The sequence below is a fragment of the Leopardus geoffroyi genome, chromosome D3 (assembly GCF_018350155.1).
Source record: "Leopardus geoffroyi isolate Oge1 chromosome D3, O.geoffroyi_Oge1_pat1.0, whole genome shotgun sequence".
NCBI lineage: Eukaryota > Metazoa > Chordata > Mammalia > Carnivora > Felidae > Leopardus > Leopardus geoffroyi.
In genome coordinates, this window is record NC_059339.1 from 56,808,994 (window position 1) to 56,831,925 (window position 22,932).

At 40.2% G+C, this 22,932-nt stretch overlaps 1 protein-coding gene and 1 long non-coding RNA gene across 4 annotated transcripts in view; one reads left to right on the forward strand and one right to left on the reverse strand.

Moving 5' to 3' along the window:
• The window catches only part of GALNT1 (polypeptide N-acetylgalactosaminyltransferase 1), a 129,272-nt gene that overhangs the window by 103,943 nt on the left and 2,397 nt on the right, over positions 1-22,932 (forward strand). For 2 of the 3 annotated variants that reach the window (XM_045459138.1, XM_045459136.1), the window contains 7 exons: positions 4,649-4,856; positions 8,831-9,001; positions 11,220-11,337; positions 13,067-13,247; positions 14,124-14,263; positions 18,865-18,963; positions 19,650-19,784. In XM_045459138.1, the coding sequence (XP_045315094.1) occupies positions 4,649-4,856; positions 8,831-9,001; positions 11,220-11,337; positions 13,067-13,247; positions 14,124-14,263; positions 18,865-18,963; positions 19,650-19,784 (1,052 nt within the window). The remainder of the gene's footprint in view (positions 1-4,648; positions 4,857-8,830; positions 9,002-11,219; positions 11,338-13,066; positions 13,248-14,123; positions 14,264-18,864; positions 18,964-19,649; positions 19,785-22,932) is intronic. The other variant, XM_045459139.1, reaches the window with a different exon arrangement.
• LOC123588326 overlaps positions 21,339-22,932 on the reverse strand; it is a 40,019-nt gene continuing 38,425 nt past the window's right edge. Inside the window, exon 2 of the long non-coding RNA XR_006707808.1 lies at positions 21,339-21,526. This is a non-coding gene — a long non-coding RNA (uncharacterized LOC123588326). The remainder of the gene's footprint in view (positions 21,527-22,932) is intronic.

The window sequence follows — 22,932 nt, forward strand, 5'->3', positions numbered from 1 at the left end:
CTTCCATCTTTCTTGCCTAATATCACTGCATCTACTAAGATGGTTTATCTAAGTATTTTACCTTCTCCTTCCATGACTGTTCTAAATATGTAAATTTAATCACAATCACTTCATGTCTTAATTATGGGGAGTAATTTGCACATTAATAGCAATTTAAATCTCACCACTTTGCCAGACTATAGAAGTACAAATGAAGAATAATATATGGTCCTACCTTCTTGAGTACCTTGTAGCTTGCCTCCTTGATGTAATTAAGGAGACAGTTTATAAACACACAAAGCATTTGAATAATAGCGTAATAGGTAATGTAATTAATGTCAACATGTGAGCTGTTAGAAATTAAGAATACCACACTTAAATAGTTACTGTTGACAATAGAAGTGTAAATCCTCATGTGGATAATTGTTTGCCAGGAGTTAATTAATCCTTTAAGAAAATAAGCTTAAGTTCATTTCAGCAGCAGTATATATATGAACATCGATTCTGCAAGTGACTTACGTTTGTTTTACTTACATGTTGATATTTGCTAAATTAAATACTCGAGAGATCTTTTTCCTCAGATGAAATGAGTTATTTTTCCATTTCCTCCTTTGTATTCTCTAATATTCTGTTGAGTGCCTGAGAGGGCTGTGTGAATAGTACGTTTTTGTAGGAAGTGGTCTAATCAAAGACACATGTGCCTACAAATCTAAAGTGACAAAGTCACATATACCAACTATATTTTCCATTCCTCATGTAGGCCCTTCTTAGTCACCCAGCCTGTATAAACCTGTAAGAGAAAACATGGGCAGAGGTCTACCTCACTGCTCCACCCGGGGCTCTTAGTCACCATGCAGGGTCCCTGAGTACTGTCCCAGAGCCCTGGGTCATGGGCTGGTTCTCCCGTATCTTCCTGCCTGGAAAGCCTCAGGTGTGTAGCTCACCATTTCTGATATTTGGGAACCACTAGGTATTGTGTTTTTGTGGTTATTGTTTGTAGTCCTTCTATCCAGATTGAGAATTATCTAGGGTAATTTTCTTTGGTTCTCTTTTTTAGGTGGTAACTGTTAGGCCCAGGAACTAGAGCAAACTCTGTTTTTATGTAACTCTGTAAGTCTGCCTTTTCTATTCATGAGACACATCCAAGGCACCCTCACTCCTCACCTGGACTATTGACACAGACTAGCTGGTCCCGTCTCCCCTCAGACGCCCTTGCCCTTCCCATCCGTTCTCCACGCTGTATGCATGGTGAGCTTTTAAACACATGACTGTGATCCTGGCACTTCTGACTAAAACTGTTCCTCTGAGGCCTGTATGCCCCGGCCTTTGCCTGCATCTCTACTCACTTCCCAGACCACTCCCTGCCCACCCCATCCCCACAGCTCAGCTCAGATGTTTACTCAGAATCACGGTATATTTAGAGAGGCCTTCCTTGAACTCCGGAGACCAGGTTGTGTCCCTCCTAACATGTTTGGGAACACTGCACTCCTCCACGGCTGTCATCAGTTTTAACTATTTCTCCATCTGCTTAACGACCATCTCCCCTGCCAGACCGTACACTCCATCAGGGCTGTGTGCTCACCTCCCTGTTCTCAGTGCCCACAGCACTTATTACATAAACAGTCCAGAATTTAATGAGTGAATGAAAGAATAATCTACCAATTAATCCTCGCCCTTACTTTTCGTCTGTGCGGACTTCTAATTAGGTCGTGTAGCATGCATGGTTTGCTTATGGCCTCAGGATACCCAATTGCGCAGTTAACCTGCTGAGTTGTCAGTAGCCCCATTTATTGCGTATGAAGCAGGTGCTATAATTATCCCTGTTTTACTGATGAGGCTTAGCATAAACCTAACGCTTGACCTCTTAACTGCTACGTACGTCATGTCTCATAACTTCACTGCTTACAGGGTCTGTCATGAAGGCAGAGTCAGGATGAGTCTTTAATTCACGTCAAAAGTTATGTAATTGTCATCTCAGAAGGTTATCTTAAGATCTAGAACTGATACCATGTTCCTAATCTGAGATGACTGTTGCTTTTCTCATGTTACACAAAAGGAAGCAGAGGTTCTTATTTAGTAGGGGTTAGGAGTCAGATTTACTAGACTCTAAATTCCTTGTTCTTTCTTTTGCTCTGTAGAGTTCTGCCTAAGATTTCTTCGATGTTGCTGGAAGCAATGAAACTTCCCCCGAAACACTCTCTGGCAGCCTCATGCCCCCTGATGGAGAGATGCCTGGGGGCCCATTTATAGGCTAATAGCTATAAAGATATTCTAATAAACAAGATTCTCATTTATTTTTAGATGACATGGAGGCTTCGACCCATAATCACTTAACCCTCTGTGTCTTCATTTTTTGTAGAATTAGGCTTGAATAAGTAGTTCCTAATCCCCCACCCAGCCCTGGGTCCCTAATTCTATATCATCTGTTAGGAGGACACCTATTTCTTAGCCTTATTGCATGGAGGCCACAAAGATGCCAAGAAAATTTGTGGAATAGCAACTTTTTTGAGCTGCCAGACCAGAGAATCATGCATTTTTCATTTTATTTATAGATAGGACAGAGTATTTTAGCTTTCAAAGACGTGGGACTTGGGAATTAGATTGCTTTGATTCTTAAGAAGACTTTAAGCTGTCTGATATTTTTGGGTAAGCTTATCGGGAGACATCTTGTGTATGACACACCCAGCCTCAATTGGTTGAAGCCCTAGAATATATCCCACACCCTAACACATGGGAGTCCATCAAACTCTGGACATAAAGTAATTTAAATTTGTGTTAGCTCAGGTGATCGTACTGTCCTGAGTTGTTCTCTCTGTAGTTCCCTTCTGGGATTTCTTGTTGTGGATGAGAAGACGGGCTTTGAAGTCAGGCAGACCTGGGTTTGAATCTTGGCTCCAACCCTCAACAAGCTGTGTCACTTTGATTGGTTCATTTTATATTCTGAGCCTTGAATTTTTGTGTCTAAGTTACGGGTAATGACATTCTCATAGGGTTACTGTTTTAAGGATTAAATGGTATTAAATTGGTGCAAAGAGCCTGGCACTATGCTAAACAGACACAAAATGATAGCTGCTATTGCAGAATCTTCCTCTTCCCCGGGATTGGTACTGTCCTCACCTTGTTATTCAGAATGGAGTTCTATTTTTTTGACCCTAAGATTTGCTTCATAAAATCACAGTGGTGACTCAGTACGAGTTCTACTCCCAGTATTTTACAGATACTGTTTTTAGCCCAGATACTTTAGGAAATATATGAGCAGAAATGGAATCAGTATTCCATAGTGGGATAGATAGGCCTTTCTCTTTCATAATTTTCATGTCCCTGATTATTTCATTTTTGAGTCGTTCTAGTTCAGACAGGCGAGAACCATGTCATCCCTGTTTTTCTTTCCCTTTGTGTGGCATAGGAGGCCCTTTGGATGCCCATGTTTACTCTTTTAAGAGCCCCTTAATGCATACACTCTGATCTCTGGGACCTACCCCTTACTAGAGTCCTGTGGGACAGAACTAGTCCTCGGAGTCCCAGGAGTTCTGTCTCAGGATTTTCCTTCCCTAAAAAGATTATCCTCGGGGCGCCTGGGTGGCGCAGTCGGTTAAGCGTCGGACTTCAGCCAGGTCACGATCTCGCGGTCCGTGAGTTCGAGCCCCGCGTCAGGCTCTGGGCTGATGGCTCAGAGCCTGGAGCCTGTTTCTGATTCTGTGTCTCCCTCTCTCTCTGCCCCTCCCCCGTTCATGCTCTGTCTTTCTCTGTCCCCAAAATAAATAAACGTTGAAAAAAAAAAATTAAAAAAAAAAAAAAAAGATCATCCTCATACCTGTCCTGTCATTGGAATGTTGGAAAGACATTTGACCAAACCACCATCAGTAGCTTCTCTGGCATAAATTCCATGAACTAACCTGATCTGAAAAAATTATTTCTCTTTGCTTTGAGGAAGCTGAGACTTTTCTGCTTTTTAAAGTGTTATGTATTTTGGAGGCAGGACTTCCTTGGCTTAGGGGCACAACCTCTATTTGAACACTCCAGGATAGTTGCTGGTTTCATGTAGCCACTTCCTCATCCTTTCTGATTTCTCCTTTTCCTTCATTTGTGATTCCCCCTTAAGACCTTTGTTACTTAGACCTACTTGTCGGCTAAGGAATTCTGGTCTTGCAGTTATAGTACAGCATTTCTCTTCTGAGCTTGACCTCACTCCATGCTTCCCAATACAAGAACCATAGAGACTGTAGTAAACAATAAGACAGTTGGTTTCTGCCTTTGACGACATCCCACAATTGCCTGAATTCTAACAGCTGTGACGTATTCTGTTCCTTCTCTCTATTGAGGTCTGGATTTAATGCTCTTGAACTACTTTCTTTCTGTTCCTGAGACTTAAGCATGGTTGGAGAAAGAAGAATTGAGCCAAGAGAGGTATTAGGGAACCATGGTGACCTGTCTGTCTTTGACTGAGCCTGCACCCAAAGGCTCTCTCCTAAGTCTTCATGCAGGAAGGTAGGGCAGCTCTAGGATGAGCTCTTAGAAAAGAAAAAGCCTCCCTGCTGTGAAATGGGTTTGTGAGTCAGGGGGCCTCCCTGAAAGTGTTCGGGGAAATACTGCACATCAGAATTGCTTTACATCTGGGTAGCACCGGCTTGGTCTTTTCATGTGATGTTTTGTTTTGTTAATTTTTCAGACTTTCTGAAAAGACCTCTAGAGAGTTATGTGAAAAAATTAAAAGTACCAGTTCATGTAATTCGAATGGAACAACGTTCTGGATTGATCAGAGCTAGATTAAAAGGAGCTGCTGTGTCTAAAGGCCAGGTGATCACCTTCTTAGATGCTCACTGTGAATGTACAGTGGGATGGCTGGAGCCTCTCTTAGCCAGGATCAAACATGACAGGTAATTTTCCAGAGTCTATAAACTTGTTTTCAGTGTGTTTGTCCTAAACAGTATGGTAAGCTGCAGAATTCTGTATATTTAAATAAATGTAAAAATAATTTCCTCTAAAGTTTGCTTTAAAATACCCGTGAAGAACACTCTAAACTAAAAGTGAAGGCGACCGTGAAGAAATGTTTGCAGTCTTGTTGATGAGGCTGCATCAGGAAGCAGGTTGTTCAGACGTGCACCTCATGCTCTATTTATTAATTGGGAGCAGAACAGAAGGCTGTGAACTCAGGAGAGGTAGGATAAAACCCTTGATCGCCCCTGCTGCCTAAGGCTAAACTGGGGCAGGCAGGTCACCTCTCCTTCTCCACTTCCTTACTGAGACTACAGCACTCAGCCTGTAGCACAGCAGGAAGTAGGAGGGGGGTGGGGAGATCAGCATCGTAGCCCAGGGTGCTTAATTGTATATGGAAAAGCGCTATAATCTCTGAGGATGCAGGAAGAGCAGTGAGAGCAATGCACACATTTTTCAGAGTGACCTACTGTCGGTCCCTGGCACAGTTCTTGTATACCAGGAGGGAAGCTAACTTCAGTCTGCTAGACTCAGATTAGTTGAATTTCTTCTTGCCTTTGCAGTTTGAGCCTGGGCCAGCTCCACATAAAGGTTTGACTTTAGGAAGGGGAACTCAGTACAAGTTAAGTGAAGCACGGCACAAGCCACTGCATCTGTTCTGTTTGTTAGCAAATGCTGAGCCTACATCTCACCCTTTCAGAGATGAATAAATAGGGAGAAACCAGCGCTGGGACAGCGAGAAGGTACAGCAGCTTTAGGGAGGAGAACACTGCCCGAAGAAGGAAGAGAAATTCTCTCTGTGAATTGTTGTCTTTGAGGAGATGACTGACTTGGGAAATACTGGCTTGCGTAAAGAGCACACATAAGCAAGAGCCTGGCCCCAAGGAGAGAAAGCAGGGTGAGGAGCTGACAAACTGAAGAGGGGTTGACTGAAATGGCGGTCACAACTTCTAGTTGGGGCTGTGTGGTGGCTTAGGTGTCCTGAGTAACATTTCCATCTGAAAGAGTTTGAATGCTGGATAGGTTATAAAATGCATTTCTAAATGCATCGCTGAGCTGGCACTGAAGTCAGAAGTTTTGCAGATCTCAAAAGTGAGGCAAGAGAGTGGTCCAAACACTAAAGCCAGCTCTCACTTGGAGAATTCCTGCCAAACTCAGAGGACACAGAGCGTCTCTGCCTGTAGATAGACAAACAACAGGAAAATAGGAGACCGGGCCTAGGCCCTGCCTGAGGTGGGAAGATGAAGAGCAAACACCGGTGTAAAGCTAAGATCTTGTGCCCCCGTGTGAGTGAGAAAGAGAAACCCCACCGCACCCAAGAACACTTGCCTGTTTCAACCTTGGTGTGGGGTGGCGGTGGGGAAACAGAATTTGTAAACAGAGTATATAGAAAAGGAGAGAACTCTTTGTGAGAGTAGTAGAACTCTAACATGAAAGACAGTAGGGAAGTATGTGGAAAATTATCCAAATCCACTCATGAACACTAACCCAAAATTCTCAAAATACCAGAAAACTGAGTCTACTAGGAGTAAAAAAAATAACTATAGCATATATTTTTATTTTTATATGAAAAACATGTAAAAGAACATATCATGACTAATTGGTTTAGTTTAATATTACAAAATCAGTTCACATAATACACCGTCATTAAGATTTCTAAAACTATGATTAAAACCCTATCATTAAAAATCTGTGATCTCTTCAGTAGATACAGAAAAACGTGTTCATTTATGATTAAAATGAACATCACTTATGATTAAAAGTACTTAGTGAACTATTACAGAATGGAAATTTACTAATCTGAGAAAGGATGGCCTAAAAAAAAAAAAAAAAAAAAAAGCCTTAGCTAACAAACATCAGATTAATGGAGAAAAGTTGAAAAATTTTTAAAAAATATACAGAACATCCTTATGATGCCCTGAATTAACTACTGTCACTCAGTATTAATAGAAGCCTTAGGTTTTGCAATAATATAAGAAGGGTGTACAGATTGGAAACGGAAAAAAAAACAAGTGCTGTCAATTGCAGATGATGTGTTCCTAATGGAAAACAAAATCTTACACAAAACAGAGATGATAACAGTTTAGCAGTGTTGTCAAATATAAGATCTCCATAGAAAAGCCTTCTCCACACCAGCAAGGAATAGTTAGAAAATAAATTGTAAAAAGAAAAAAAGAAAAGATCCTTTCTATAATAGCAGAGGAAATAATAAGCTATAATTAGGAATATGTTTAACAAAATATGCCTAAAATAGAACATTTAAAGTTTACTGGAAAATAAGTGGAGAGAAGGATAATAGTCATGGATAGAAAGGTAAAAATATCAGTTCTCCCCACACTGATCTAGAAATTCAGTGCACTTCTAGTTGTAATCTCAACAGAATTTTCTTGGAGGAACTAGCTGATTCTAACATTTATGTAGAAATGCATACTTTAAAAAAATAGGTGAGATATTCTTGAAGAAGTTGAAGTATCAACAGGGCTGGCTCTACCAGATATCAAGACTTATTTTGAGGCTATATTGTGGCAGTGACATATTTGTTTTAAATTTTTTTAAATGTTTATTGTTGAGAGAGAGAGAGACAGAGTGCGAGCAGGGGAGGGGTGGAGAGAGAGGGAGACACAGAATCTGAAACAGGCTTCAGGCTCTGAGCTGTCAGCACAGAGCCTGATGTGGGGCTCAAACTCACAAAGCAAGATCATGACCTGAGCTGAAGTCGGACACCCACCCGAGCCACCCAGGTGCCCCTGGCAGTGACATTGATGCAGAAGTTCACAAATAAATTCGTGAAACAGTAATGTCTAGAAACCATCCCATGTTTACACAACAGCTTGACTTATGACAGAGGAGGCGTTGGTAAGTACAGCAGAAGGAAAAAAGACCATCAAATAGTGTTGGAATAACTGGTTATCCATGAGGAAAATAAATGAAGTTGGATACTTACTGTTTATCATACCAAAATCAATTCCATGAGGATTAAAGACTTAAAATATGAAAAGTAAAAATATAATTCTCTTTGAAGACAGCATAGGAGAATACCTTTATAATTTTGGACTGGGAATGATTTCTTTAAGACAGGAAAGATGGGGATGCTGAGGATGTTACATACTCTAGAATGTGGCTGCCAAAGGCTGTGAGCAGTGCACCCTTTCCTAGGAAAGAGCTGTGGTCATGTGGAAGTTTTTTCAGATTCATAAAAACTCACAAAACCAATAGAAAAAAATTTAAATATCTGTGATCAGACAGTTTGTATGAAGAAATACAAAACTGGAAGTTTACTCCTAAAGCAAAAGCAAAATACTGGTTATATGAACATGTTCACTTAGTAACTGAATAACAAAAAAACTGTAAGGAACACACATATCCAAGAGTTTTCATTTTAAGAGTAATCATTTTAAAATGATTATGTAGTCATTAAAAGCATTATTTTTGAAAACTGGAAATATTTGGAATTTTGTTTTTTTAAGTTTGTTTTGAGAGAGAGAAGGGAGCAGTGGAGGAGCAGAGAGAGAGAGAGGGAGAGGTAAAGACAATCCCAAGTAGGCTCTGCACTGTCAGCACAGAGCCTGATGAGGAGCTCAATCCCACAAACTGTGAGATCATGACCTGAGCTGAGATCAAGAGTCAGATGTTTAACTGACTGAGCCACCCTTGTGCCCCTGGATTGTTTTTATATGTGGCAGTTATGTAAAAGTATGAATTAAAAAGGGATGCAAGGTTATCAATGGCTACAAGTGAGTGTGATAAATGATTATGCTAACTTAGTAGGATATAGCAGGAAATTTTTTTATCATTGCTTTTAACATTATAGAATGTATTTTTATTTTAAACACACTTAGCATATAATTATAGTTGTTATACTGAGCCTCAAAAAGGAAAGTTGTGAAGATTTTTTTGTTTGCTTTTATGATTTTAGGAAAACAGTGGTATGTCCTATCATTGATGTGATCAGCGATGATACTTTTGAGTACATGGCAGGCTCTGATATGACCTATGGTGGCTTCAACTGGAAGCTCAATTTTCGATGGTATCCTGTTCCCCAAAGAGAAATGGACAGAAGGAAAGGTGATCGGACTCTTCCTGTCAGGTAATTGATTTGTCAAACATTTTCCCTAAAGTGTTATCAATGGGGGATAGCAAAGCTTTGGGAATCCTATCAAAAGGATTTTAAGTGTATTTTGAGAAACATGAGGCACATACTTCATATAATGTATACCATACATACACGAGGTGTATACCATATATGTAGTTAAGAGCCATCTTTCACGTGTATTAGTATTTTAAAGAGGGCTTTTTACTCTGATCATTTAACAAATTTGGAATTTTTCTTTATATAAGCCTATATATATAGATTTTTTCATTTATATAAATCTGTATAAATACTGCACCTGAAAAGTGATGGTAACATGCATATGTTTTTTCATTCCTGTATGAACAACATTTTGTAAATCTGTCAGATTTATGCTTAGATTCAGTTGTTAAGGATAATAATATTTAGCTTTAAATTAAACTGTCCCTTAATTAATTGTAAGTGTTGGTATGTGAAAATATTACCTAAAAGTGGGTCGTTGCACCAAAAAATAAGATTGTAAATTCCAACTTGTACCATTCAGATGATAGTTACTGACTGATAAGGTTAGAAAAGCTTGTTTCAGATATAAAAATAACTAGACTTGACAGAAGTATAAAAAAGGATTTCCATGGACACATTCTGATTTTTCGTTTGTTTTATATTTGGTCATCTGTAGATTTTTTTTCAGAAAGGGATAAGAATCTTTATGCTGTTCAGAACCTTGAAATTGAGACCTTGAGCTCTGGGAGCCATCCTGGGATTTGTCCAGCAGCACCAGCCTGCTGCTTCTGTAGTGGTTGAGAGCCCCTTCAGAACCAACCACGCCTTAGCTTTCTCCTTTCCCGGCCTTCTCAGGCCTGCTTTCCCTTGAACTCAAGTCCTGTTTTGGCCAAGCTGAGGAGAATTTCATTAATTCTATGCTTTTTCTCCTGCCCTGCCAGAGTCTTTTTCTAGCAAAGGTACTTTTCCACTCTTTTGCTGACAGTTCAAGAAATCACCATCTAAATCAGGGGTTCTGAAACATTTTGTAGACAGTAGGCTTCTTTGAAAAGTCTGATAAAAGCTGTGAGTCTTCTCTAATAGGGGGAAAATACACATGTGCAAACAGAAGATTGAGCATACAATTCCAGGAAATGCAGAGATAGCTCAAAACCCAGGGCAAGAAACCTGGGTACTAAATGGTAACTCTGTGGGTGTTGGCCTGTTTCCTCTGCCTCCTAAGATAGTAGGCTTTTCTCATTCTTTTTCTCTTCTAAAATCAAAGTGTATTCTAACTTTTATGTGGAAACGACTGTTTCTACTGGAAAGGCAAATGCTGCCACTCTTTACAGCCTAGAATCCATATATTTCAGGACATGGAATCACAGGCGACAATTCATCATGAAATATGATGGCCATAGTTTCCTTTTTCCCTGGAACTTAATTATTTTCTTCTAGTTGAAGTCCATTTTTCTTCATACACATCTTTCATGGAAATCAAATGGTTGATGGGTATTTGTTTATTTAAATCCTCCTTCATTATCATTTCTTTGCTTAACTCCAGTCATTTCCACCCACTCTGCATACCTGGGTCACGTGCTGATGAATTGGGCTCCTCTTCTGCATAGAGTGTGCCATACTTGATCAGGATGACAGTCCCCTTAGGAGTGTATGGATTTCATTGTGTACTTCATTCCTTTCCTTAAAGGTTTCTGTTAGGTGTAGGAAAAGAGTCTCATTGTTTTTGTCCTATTTAATCTATATCTTTTGCAATATTTGCCACACTTTAAAACCTCATGTGTGAGAGTTAACTAACATGAATCTAGTTGATTATATAGTCAGTGTAGTTGCTGGGAACCGTGGGAAGATACACAGTTAGATGGAGAGAATTATGAGAACTAGCCTCAATTTAAGGAGTTTCAGGTGACTAAGCTTAGTCAGGACTTGAGGACCAGGAAAGGTACTAAAAACAGGAGTGGCCTTGGGACTGGGCAGAGAAGGCTGTCAGGGCACAGGCTGTGACAAGAGTAGGTCCACCGGTCAGCGCAGTGGGTGTAGGTCTGCCTGAAGACCAAATAGCAGATCATAAAAACATGGAAAGTCCTTAGGGGCCTATGAATGTTTCTGAAGAGCGTGAGAATAAGCATTTATTCTGTCATTGTATACAGTTAATATAACTACTTTTAAAAACAAAAATTGATTGTAAATTTTAAATTCTAACAACTGACCGTATAGAGTTATGATTGGATTTCAGAACACCTACAATGGCAGGAGGCCTGTTTTCAATAGACAGAGATTACTTCCAGGAGATTGGAACATATGATGCTGGAATGGATATATGGGGAGGAGAAAACCTAGAGATTTCCTTTAGGGTAAGTTCCCTTTGCAAAAAATAATCTTTTACTTAACCTCAAATATAGGTATGCGTTAATTATTCATGTTATGTATCTCTAAATAAAAAATAAAAATTGAATTTACTCTGAGTTTCATCAGACTCCAGAACCTCACTTCATAAAAAGTTAGGTGTTACTATTAAGGGTTCCTTTTATAAACTATATTTTAAGCAAATAATTCAGTTATCTTAATAGTTAAAGTATAAAACTTACCCAAGATCCCCTAGTTGTTTTGAATTTCTGTTACTTACAAGGAAGTAATTCAAGCTCTAAAAATAAAAAACAATATGTAGTTTCTATATGCTACTATGGTACTTGACTGCCAAAAACGTAATTTTACTTTCTGTAATATGCTTTGTCCTTCTGTTGTGAAAATTGTTCTCTCTTATATAAAACTTGGTCACTTTACTGGCTTTACATTTTTCAATAAAAAGAAAAAGACACGAGTTCTGAAATTGCTCTAATTTAACCCAGTCAACCTTATATAAAACGCTTAACCATTTCACATTCACTAAAATCAACCCATTAAGTGACATTGTGTATTTCTGAAAATGATTAACTTGAGACACCTGGCGTATAGTGGAAACCACATTGAACTGCCCTGTAATCTAAGCCAGCTAGCTCATTTTGTTTCGAGTGGATCACTTTGCTCCCCTAGAAAAGGAGAGGTCTGGACTCTAGATCATCTGGGAGATCCTATCCAGCTGTATCACTTTGTGATCCTGGGAGAACTTTAAAGTAGAGACACTGAATATTTAACAAAATCAGAACTTCTCAAAATCTGTTTTAAGTGTAAATAGCAGATTTTTGACTTACAGAAGAATGTATTTTGAAAGGAGCAGAAGGATAATTTCATTAAACTAAGAATGTGAACCCAAACTTGATGTTTCTTTTACCCTTTTGTTTTTATTCTCATGAAGATGACAGAGAATGCTGTCATTGTCCCAGTGAATAATTCATGAGAGATCCAGTTTCAATTTCTAGTCGGTTTAATGTACAGGCTATGACAGGTCTGGAGAAGGAGGAGTAGATAGGACTCTGGCTGCATATTGCATGGTCAAAAGTGTTTTGACCATGAACCATGTGTATACTACACACAAAATCTAAACAATTTCATGAAACAGTATGTCCTTGTTAGTGAGTGCTGGTTGCCATTCCTCAGAGTTGAACTTACGATCATTTTGAGTCCTGGCCTGCAGTTAGAAAAACATTACTCTGGGGGCACCTGGGTGGCTCAGTCGGCTAAGCATCCAACTCTTGATTTCAACTCAGGTCAGGATCTCATGATTCGTGAGTTGGAGCCCTGCGTCCTGCTCCATGCAGTCCGAGTGGAGCCTGCTTGGGATTCTCTGCCTCCCTCCCTCTGTCCCCCGCCCCCTGCTCATGTGCGCACACATGTGTATGTGCTTTCTCTCAAAATAAATAAACTTAAAAAAATAATACTCTAGACCTTATATCTTTTCTGCATTTAGCCTTTAACATATCTTTTCTGAATTTAACCTTCAACTTCTGGTTTGATCAGAACCAAAAATTACAGAAAAGTATCCTTCTGAGGAAGCACTGGCTTTGTGACCATATAGCAGGAGCTCCACTGTGAGGATGTATAGCCATGATTCTGTGAAGTTTTAACTGTGAACATCCAGAGATGTGAACAGTTTTCAAAAAAAACATCAGGGTCTTATGTGGTCTTCTTTTCTGTTGTTTTCAGATCTGGCAGTGTGGAGGAACTTTGGAGATTGTTACCTGCTCACATGTCGGACATGTATTTCGGAAAGCCACACCTTACACATTTCCTGGAGGCACAGGACAGATTATCAATAAAAATAACAGGCGACTTGCAGAAGTATGGATGGATGAGTTCAAGAATTTCTTCTATATAATTTCTCCAGGTTAGCATTATTTTGCATTAGAAATACAAGAGTATAACTTTCTTATTCCTGATCTTAATGCATCTGAGAGATAAGAAGGGGTAGAAAAGCCTTGAGTAGAGGCAGAGCACCAACCTCACGGGGTTGTCGTAAGGAATAAATGAAATCACACCCAGTGCCAGAGTGCTTAGCAAAGTGCCTAATATAGTAACACAATGAGTTATCCAGGTCAGTATCGCACATGTTACTGTTAGCCCAGGTGTCGTCAGTGTTCTGTATCTATTTTTAACCTAATTGTGATGTTTAACTTTTATATGAAGATTGGAGTCTCTCGGGGCCAGTGCAGAGCACTGTAGCACGCCTCTAGGGACTTCTGTCCAGGAACTTCTCTGCTATTCAGAATTTTGTGGGAATAGTTGTTCCCTAAGCTCTATATCTTCCTGACGTTGTTGCCATTGCAGCCCCCTTTTCTAATTACCATAAGACTGGCCAGTCAGCTTGCACAGGTCAGTGAGTTGTGGGAGAGAAACCTGACTGGAAACAGTTGCACTGCTTAATACTTGGGCAAAATAGATCTTGATTCTTGTTTTTGCCTAAACATATATATTCAAGCTTTCTGATCCCATAATAACTTATGTTTGTATGTAATATTACTAGCATTGTATTTCATTCTCACAATGAAAATCTAATTTTTCTTTAAAAAAAAAACCACATAAGTATATTTCCTTGTTTTATATTTTGAACAATGGATTCACGGTATATCACTTGTGTAGTCATATCACCAAAATGATACCGCTTTTCCCATTTGCCTGGCTTGTTAATAAATGCATTATTTACATAGAAATATGTTACCTAATAGAACATGAGTAATTCAGAGTCGATTATTTCTTTCAACAGGTGTTACAAAGGTAGATTATGGAGATATATCGTCAAGACTTGGCCTAAGACACAAACTACAATGCAGACCTTTCTCTTGGTACCTAGAGAATATTTATCCTGATTCCCAAATTCCACGTCACTATTTCTCTTTGGGAGAGGTAAAATATATATATTCTGTGTGGTTGTTGTGTTCTCATTTATCAAAAACGATAGAGCTTAAACATCCAACAAGGGAATCCCTCCATATTAAAGTTAAATAACTTCAAGTGTGAGACCGTTCTTGTTAACACAGTCTACCTCATAACTTGAAATTTTATTAATTTTTCATGTTATTAAAATAAGAATGTTCCACCCTTAACCTTTCAGAGGTGGATTCTTATTTCAATATATTAGTGTCTTCAGTAGACTTCTTTAACAAAATGTCCCATGAAGTTGAAAGCATATACTCCTGGTGTTAATTAGCCTGAATCAAAGCTTAACAAACATCAAAGTAAAGATAAATTGTAAAGAAGGGACAAAGAAAGTTGAAAGACCATATATAATAGAAGTCACAGCAGCAAATGATGTGTGTGGTCAGGGCCACAGCGAGGCCCCATCCCAGGATTCAATCTCATGATATTTGGGAAAAGTAACCCCTGACTCCATAGGAGGCTGTCCGTTCTTCAGCCATTTCTTTCATTCAGTAAATATTTGAGTACCTACCGTGTGATAGGCACTATTTTATGTACAAGGATTATAGCAGTGAATAAAGTCTCTGCTCTTGCAAATCTTATAATCTGTGGAGGAAGCCAGGTTTTTAAAGTATACAGTATGGCAGGTGGTGCTAAGGGCAAAGGGGAAAGAGAATGGCTGGTGGGCCTGAGTAGCGGTACTGTTTGGGTAGTTGAAAAAGTCCCCTCATATAAGAGTTTTGATTTTTGAGCAGAGATTTAGAGGAAGTGAATGAGCAAGCCATATGAATTCCTGGGGAAAGAGTGTTCTGGGCTCAGGGAAAAACAGGTACAAAGGCCCTAAGACACGAGAGTACTTGGCGTGTTCCAGAAACAGCAGAGAGGACAGTTGTCTGGAATGAAGTGAACAGGGGGACTGGGAGGGTAGTAGAAGATGAGGTCGAGACAAACTGAAGGTCAAGTCACATGGAGCTGGTAGGCCACAGTAAGTACTTTGGATTTTATTCTGAGATGGGAAGCCAGAGAGAGACAAGCAAACTTTCACTGGGAGAAGGTCAGATTGTCTGTGGGAACAAGAATAGAGCTGGGGTGAAAGGAAAGGCGTAATGAAGGACTATGGTAAGATGTCAGCCTGAGAAACTGGGGCAGGGAAGTTGGCAATGAGATGGGAAGGCTTGTGGAGAAGGTAACAGCAGGCATTCAGCAGTGCAGTTTGGGACCTGTTAAATTGAATCCAGGTAAAAATACAGGGTAGGTACTTGCATTTACAAATCTGTAGTTTGGATGAGAGATTGGGGGTGGAGATCTAAAGGTAGGAGTTGTCAATATATAGGTAATTTTTAAAATCACCAAACTGTATGAGATCACCGTGGTAGGAGTGAGTGTAGACTGAGAAGAGGGGAGGATTGAGAACAAAGCAATAGAAAACTCCACAGTTTAGAAATTTTGAAACAAGAATGAATTAGCCAAAAAGATTGAGAAAGAGTGACCATTGAAATAGGAGAACTAAGAGTGTGTGTCCCAGAGACTATGTGAAGGATGTGTTTAAAGAAGGAGGGAGTGGTTGGGGCACCTGGGTGGCTAAGTCGATTGAGAGTCCGACTCTTGGTTTCCGCTCAGGTCATGATGTCACAGTTTGCGAGTTCGAGCCCCAACTCAGGCTCTGCACTGACAGCATGGTGTCTGCCTGGAATTCTCTCTCTCCCTCTCTCTCTCTCTCATCCCCTCCCCCCTTTCAAAATGAATAAATAAAAACAAAGAGGAAGTGGTTGACTGCTGAGTAAGCCTAGTACAGAGAACTGACCACTGAACTGGTAAGGGAGAAGTTATTGGTGGGCTCCATCTCACTGTGTCAACAGGGTTCCCATGGAGGTTGGTAGGGACAAAATCCTTGATGGCTTCAAGGAAGAAGAGGAAGTGGAGATCATGAGTCTGGGCAAGTCTTGCAAGAAATTTTGTTGTAAAGAGAGCAGAGAAATAGTGGCTGAAGGGGAATATGGAGCTAAAGAAAGGGTTTTTTGTGTTTATTTTTGCTAAACCAGAACTGTGCTGATGCAACTAACCAAAAGAGAAAATGTGAAGATGTTAGAAAAGAGTACTAATGGCAGTCACCTGTAATAGATGTTGTTTAGATGTAATAGATGGTCATGGTGGGCAGGATGAGAAGGCAGGGTGTCCACTGAAGTAGGAAGGAAGTGGAGGGAGTGGGGACAAATGCAAGGTCAGTCGTGATTGGAGGGTAGAGACGGGTAGTCTGGTGGGAAGTTCTCTGATTCTTCCATGTCCTCTTTGAACACAAGATCATCAGTTGAGAGTGGAGAGAGTGTATTGGTGGTGTTAGGGGCTTAGGGAATAAGGACGAGATGAACGTAGAAGAGCAGGATATGGGACAATATATCACAGCAGCAGATATATCACAGAGGGGAGCCCAGTGCTGATGGCGGTGAGTCGGAGTGAAACCATTCAGCCCGTGCCAGCATGAGTACAGGCTACCGTTGGTCCTTAGTAGTTACTGAGGCTATTCAGGGGAGACCTGAGCTCCCTACGTGTGAACTCTGTAGTAATTTAAGAAATTCATCCTCAAACAGGTGAGGAGTAGGCTGTTTCTTGATTCATTGATGAGACTCTGTTCCCTTTGCTATAGCCTCATTCCGGTCCAGAATAGCAGTTGTTCCTATAACTTGCCTTCAGAATAGAGGGAATGAGTTGGGTTTTTGTTCCTTGAACTGACCCAATTTTGGATAACACCTAGGCATTGTTAGCTGGGCCAGAATCCAGGCATATTACAAAGAGCCACTTGTCTAACCCACAGTAGATGATTGCCAAGGCAAGTTTGTTCTTTACCTGCTTCTTGCCAGCTGGCTTTCTGTAAAAGGAACAGATTTTACCCACTGTGGCTTACTTGTCACACTGTCTTTTTAACTAAGCAGATGGTCTTAAGCTTGTTTGCCCTCAGTATCAGGCCACACTAGGCAGATTAAAGCTCTGACTTCTGGTGCTGGGGTCATTCTCAAGCACCCACTCCAGTGCAGCTGGGGGTCTCGTGCTGGGACCATAGCTCCACCTGGTTGAGCTTTCCTATGCTAGAAACTGGAATTTAGCCTTTCAGGGATCTTTTGTCATGCTTTAAAGGGTCTAGAGAAGCCTGAGATCATAGAATTTTAGAGTAGAAAGGGGAAGGAGAAGGTGTGAATTTAGAGTCTCTACCTTTACTAAGTCTGACTTTCATGGCTCCTGTAGGACCTGAAACTGAATAAATGAGTTTCAGACCTGTTAATCCAGGAGATAAATACACTAAACAACAACCACAGATAACAAGTAAGTCAGATCTTTCACAGTTTAGCCAGTCTTAAGGACTAACCAATGTCTTCCCCAGACAGATATAATAATCCTAAGATTTAGTGCGTATGAACTCCATGTCAACTCTATGTCTTGGTCTGAGTGCTTTACAAACATTAGCTCATTTTATCCTCATATCAACACTATGAGATAGAGGTACTATTATCCCCACTTAACCATAAGTAAATTGGGCATAAGTAAATGGTTTAAACACAAAATGGAAGAGACAGGATTTGAACATAGGCAGTATGGCTTGAGAATTTGTGCTCTTAACCATTCACACCCATACTGTTTCTCATATCCAACCAATATTTCTCTTATTGCAGTGAGGGAAAGAGTGAATCCAGATTCCATTATATTGGAATCGAGAAGTCCTTAAACTGCCCGTGTTGTTCTGCCCAGTGGAAGTGCCAAGATCCTAGAGGAGATTATAGCAAAAACTAAGAAACCTGGGCTATAGGTTCCTGCCTGTTTCCCAGGAATGGATGTGCTCAATAGCAAGAAGTAAAAGAAAAAAATATAATAAAGTACTCAATAGCCACATATGGCTAGGGGCTACCATATTGGATGGCACAAGTATAGAACATTTCCATCATTACAGAAAGTTCTATTAGTGCTAATTAACACAGATAGCAACACAGGAAGTTGTCTGTCTTGCTGTCATTCCACACGTTTCTCCCTGCCAGGCCCTAAGTTGGGGTTTCCACATTTGCTTGTCAAACCCGGTGTTTTAAAAGCTCATAACTACTGTATACCCTGTGTAATCTCAAACAATTTAGGTGCATCCTAAAACAACTTTCATAGGGATGTACTGTATCATATTCCCAAACCATCCTGTCAGTAGTTATTTTCCTGCTAGGTTAAGGAGGACATCAAGATCATATTTATGTTCAGGAGTATCTACTCCAATGATGCAAAGCTCCCTTCTTTTCCTATGTCACGTCTTTAAAGGGTCCCTGATAATTTAGAATCTCAGTTGCCATTAGACATCTTGATGTTTACCAAATATTTTACCCAACAAGAGGACATCTCTTATTTCTCTTTCCAAGGAAGTCATCAAGATGGAACTTGGAATGTGAGTAAACTGGAAGGAATTGATAGTGTATTGAAGCCACTGAGCATTCTGCCATCATCTACACTGTGTATATGTATGTGGTAGAGAGTTTCGATTGACTTTAATGTCCATATGCATCTATATGTATGTCTTGTTTATCTAACACCTTGTATTTTCTTTATTCACTGTCCCATAGATAAGAAATGTGGAAACAAATCAGTGTCTAGATAACATGGCTAGAAAAGAGAATGAAAAAGTTGGAATTTTTAACTGTCACGGTATGGGAGGTAACCAGGTGAGTATTTTAGTAAAGCTTTAAAAGGAATAATTTTGGGGGCGCCTGGATGGCTCAGTTGGTTAAGCGTCTGACTTCAGCTCAGGCCATATTCTCATGGTCTGTGAGTTTGAGCCCCGCGTCAGGCTCAGAGCCTGGTGCCTGCTTCAGATTCTGTGTTTCCCTCTCTCTCTGCCCCTGTCTCCCTCATGCTCTGTCTCTGTCTCTGAAAAATGAATAAATGTTAGAAATAAATAAAAGGAATAATTTTTGGATTTGTTTGAATCTTTTATCTCATGACGTCATTCAGGAAATATTTTCCTACCTATGAAGAGACAATTCTAAAAACCTCTAGGAGAAGGGAGCCTGCAGTCTAATGATTGTTTTTAAATGAAACATTTATAAAAGGCCCCTTGTGAGAACCGTATTTACATTGCTTTGCGTGAGATTTATTTTGCCCTTTATAGTCGAACAGCTTTTGATAGCCCTTGACAATACACTCAGTGTATACAGAGAGCTCACGGTCATTTTTTCTTTCCTGTATGTAAAATTTGTGGTAGCTTTTTCGGAATCATTTATTCTCCTAATACTACGTAAATAAAGTTCAGAAATCAATTATCTTGAGATACTTGTTTTTTTTCTCTGCCAGATTACTGGCTAGTTTCTTTTATTGTTAAAGCCTATATGTGTGCATTTTTGTTTTTCAGGTTTTCTCTTATACTGCCAACAAAGAAATTAGAACAGATGACCTTTGCTTGGATGTCTCCAAACTTAATGGCCCAGTCACAATGCTCAAATGCCACCACCTAAAAGGCAACCAGCTTTGGGAGTATGACCCAGTGGTAAGTTTTCCACTTGCATAGAGGAATGAAATTATGTGTGTTTTGAAGCTAAAAAAATTCTTTACGGCAAAAGGAATGAATTCTTGTAAAGTTTGAAGATGGATCAAATTGTTCTTACATCTAAAAACCTACAGGTGGGAAACAAACATGTTTTAATCTCCCCAATAATTAATCTTGCCCCCCATTTCTTGGGTCCTTGTTGCCACTATAGCCAGTCTTCTGTGTGTATGTCCTCAAGCTCTGTAGTCATCTAGTGTGGGAGAAATGGAGACGTGAGTAGGCTGTTTAAATTAGTGAATTAAACACTTAGGTAAAAGGTGAGCTTTAGGGGCGCCTGGGTGGCGCAGTCGGTTAAGCGTCCGACTTCAGCCAGGTCATGATCTTGCGGTCCGTGAGTTCGAGCCCCGCGTCGGGCTCTGGGCTGATGGCTCAGAGCCTGGAGCCTGTTTCTGATTCTGTGTCTCCCTCTCTCTCTGCCCCTCCCCCGTTCATGCTCTGTCTCTCTCTGTCCCAAAAATAAATAAACGTTGAAAACAAAAAAAAAAAAAAAAAAAAAAAATTTAAAAAAAAAAAAAAAGGTGAGCTTTAAATAATTAAATTCTCTGGCTCATAATGATTTTTCTGTGACATATGTAACAAAGCTTTTTACCTTTGCTTTCTTCTGGAACCTCTTCCTGTCACCACACGCTGTGTGCTGTCCTCACACACGGGTGCAGAAAAGATCACTCAGCACCCCCAGTAAGCCTCACTCCTGCGCTTTGCATCTGGCTAACCTGCTTGTGCTTTTGCTTTAAGGTTCTGGAACCAGCACTGGAATCTTCAGTAGGTCTTTCTCTGGTTCTTTTTCTTCTGCACAAGCACTGATTTTCTTTTTTTCTCTTAGGAAAGACTTTTGCTCCTACCTTACTTTCTACGTACCATCATGTGTTACATGTATTAACAGCAAGCGAGGGGCTGGCTGGCACTCCTGCCTCTGGTTCTCCAACCGCGTGGCTCTAGCCTCAGCCTGACACTATGGAAATAGCTCCTGGCTGCAAAGCCAGGAGCATTCCTGTCTCTTTTTCTTTAACTTCTTTATTAGCATCATGACTTTATTAGCAGTTAAGACTTTGGCTGTCTTTTCTCCCTATACCAGGTCATATGCAAACCCTGGTCTCCTTTAATCATCAACTCTCCTCTTCCTGGAACATACCCTGTACTTTTGCACTTCGTTTCACAGACTCTGCTGTGTCTTATGGGCTAGAACTTCATCCCATAGTGACCATCTGCAAGGGAGGCTGGTTAAACAGGTGTTGGTTTTCCAGTCTCTAAGGTGTGATGGGAACAGGAAGTGGGAGTGGATGTTCGTAGCCTGTGTATGATCTATGCAATCTGCCACACCTGTTGTTCCAAAAGTAAAATGTGTGCTTAGAAGTTTAAGGAGCCAAAGTAGGTTTAAGGTATTTAGAAAGAACCAGTTGTGAATGTAGTTTTAAAACTTCTGGAGCCCTTTGCATGGTGTCTTCTCTGAGGTAAAATTTTAGTTTTGCAGGCTGGGTTCTATCAGATAAAAAGTTCAGTGTTCACAGTGTTTATTAGGGAGCACCCTTTGGATCAACGCCTGTGAAAAGGACAAAGCAGAATTGGGCAAAGGGAGGAGTCACGCTGTGATGCAGGTCCCACAGCTTGAGCCAACTGCATGGGGGAGCTCCGGAACAGCCTGTCGGCGGTGTCCTGCCTCCATCAGTCTCAACCACAGCAATCTGGAAAAATAAAATATTCATGTCAGTGATTTATAATCTAAACCTAAAATCATGAAACCGAAGGCTCCAAAGGAACCATAGAAATAAAACCCAGGACCTTGTTTTATACACGTAGAGACACTGAAGCCCAGAATGGAACTTGCCCCAGGGTCACAGAGCAGGTAAAATGATGGAACCGGGTCTCAGACCTGGCACTCTTGATCCAGGATTCTTTGCATAATACCATAGGTCTTTGATTAGATTTATATATTCTTACATCTTAGAGTCTTATTTATATTCTATATCACATTCCATTTATGACACCAGACGCTTCTGCTTTGATGCATGGCTCTGTCCTTTCAAAATGCAGATTTTGACCTAGTTATACTAGAGATTAGGGGCAGGAGCCAGCAAATTACCTTTCCTAGGTTGCAAGTAGACTCTATGCAATGATAATTATAGCTTTTATTCTCTGCTTAAAAGGTTACAGTTAGTTATCTATCATCTGTTTATCTAGTTGCCTTAATTAAGCTTTTTCTGGGGTGCCGGGGTGGCTCAGTTGGTTGAGGGTCTGACTTCGGCTCAGGTCATGATCTCACAGTTCGTGGGTTTGAGCCCCGCGTCGGGCTCTGTGCCGATAGCTCAGAGCCTGGAGCCTGCTTCGGATTCTGTGTCTCCCTCTCTCTGCCCCTTCCCTGCTCATGCTCTATCTCTGTCTCTCAAAGGTGAATAAACGTTAAAAAAAAAAAACAAACTACTCAGTGCTGACTGGGTCCTCTCTTGAACACAGTGATGACAGTCCCTGAAAATGAAATGTTCCAGATAAAAGAATTACATTACAGTAGAGGGATGAGTAAGAGTCCGATAAATGTGTTAGTAAACATATTTCACACTTTCTTACAGTTGTATACATTTACAGGATAATGGTTAACTCACATTCCTACACAGCTGTTGGCTGTGTGACCATGCTGGTGACCAGCGTGCAGTAACAGACACATAAACTGACCTAGGCTAATCACTCTGATAACTCTGTCCTGACATTTTGAAATTATTCTAAATATCAACATGACAGTATTGAGTCTGGAGTACAAATGAGTACATAGAAAGTTACATAGCACCATCTGTCACCCATTTATTAATGGCTGCTTTAAGATGATCTCTTAAGATTTTGAGTCTTCAAAAGGACCTGAATTTTAAGGACATGAGGTTTGGAATCATAGAATTAATTTGAACAGCCTTATCACAGGGAAATGAAGCAATTTTGAAATAGCTTTTGAAAATAGGTTGAGGATCCTAAATTAGGAACCACTAATCTGATCTTTTTTTTTTTCTTTTTTTCTTTTTTTTTTTTTAAGGAAGCTGAAGCACACAAAGTGAAATTTCTCAGTGTTAGAGCTTGTGCAGAATTGGGAGTAGCTAGCATTGTG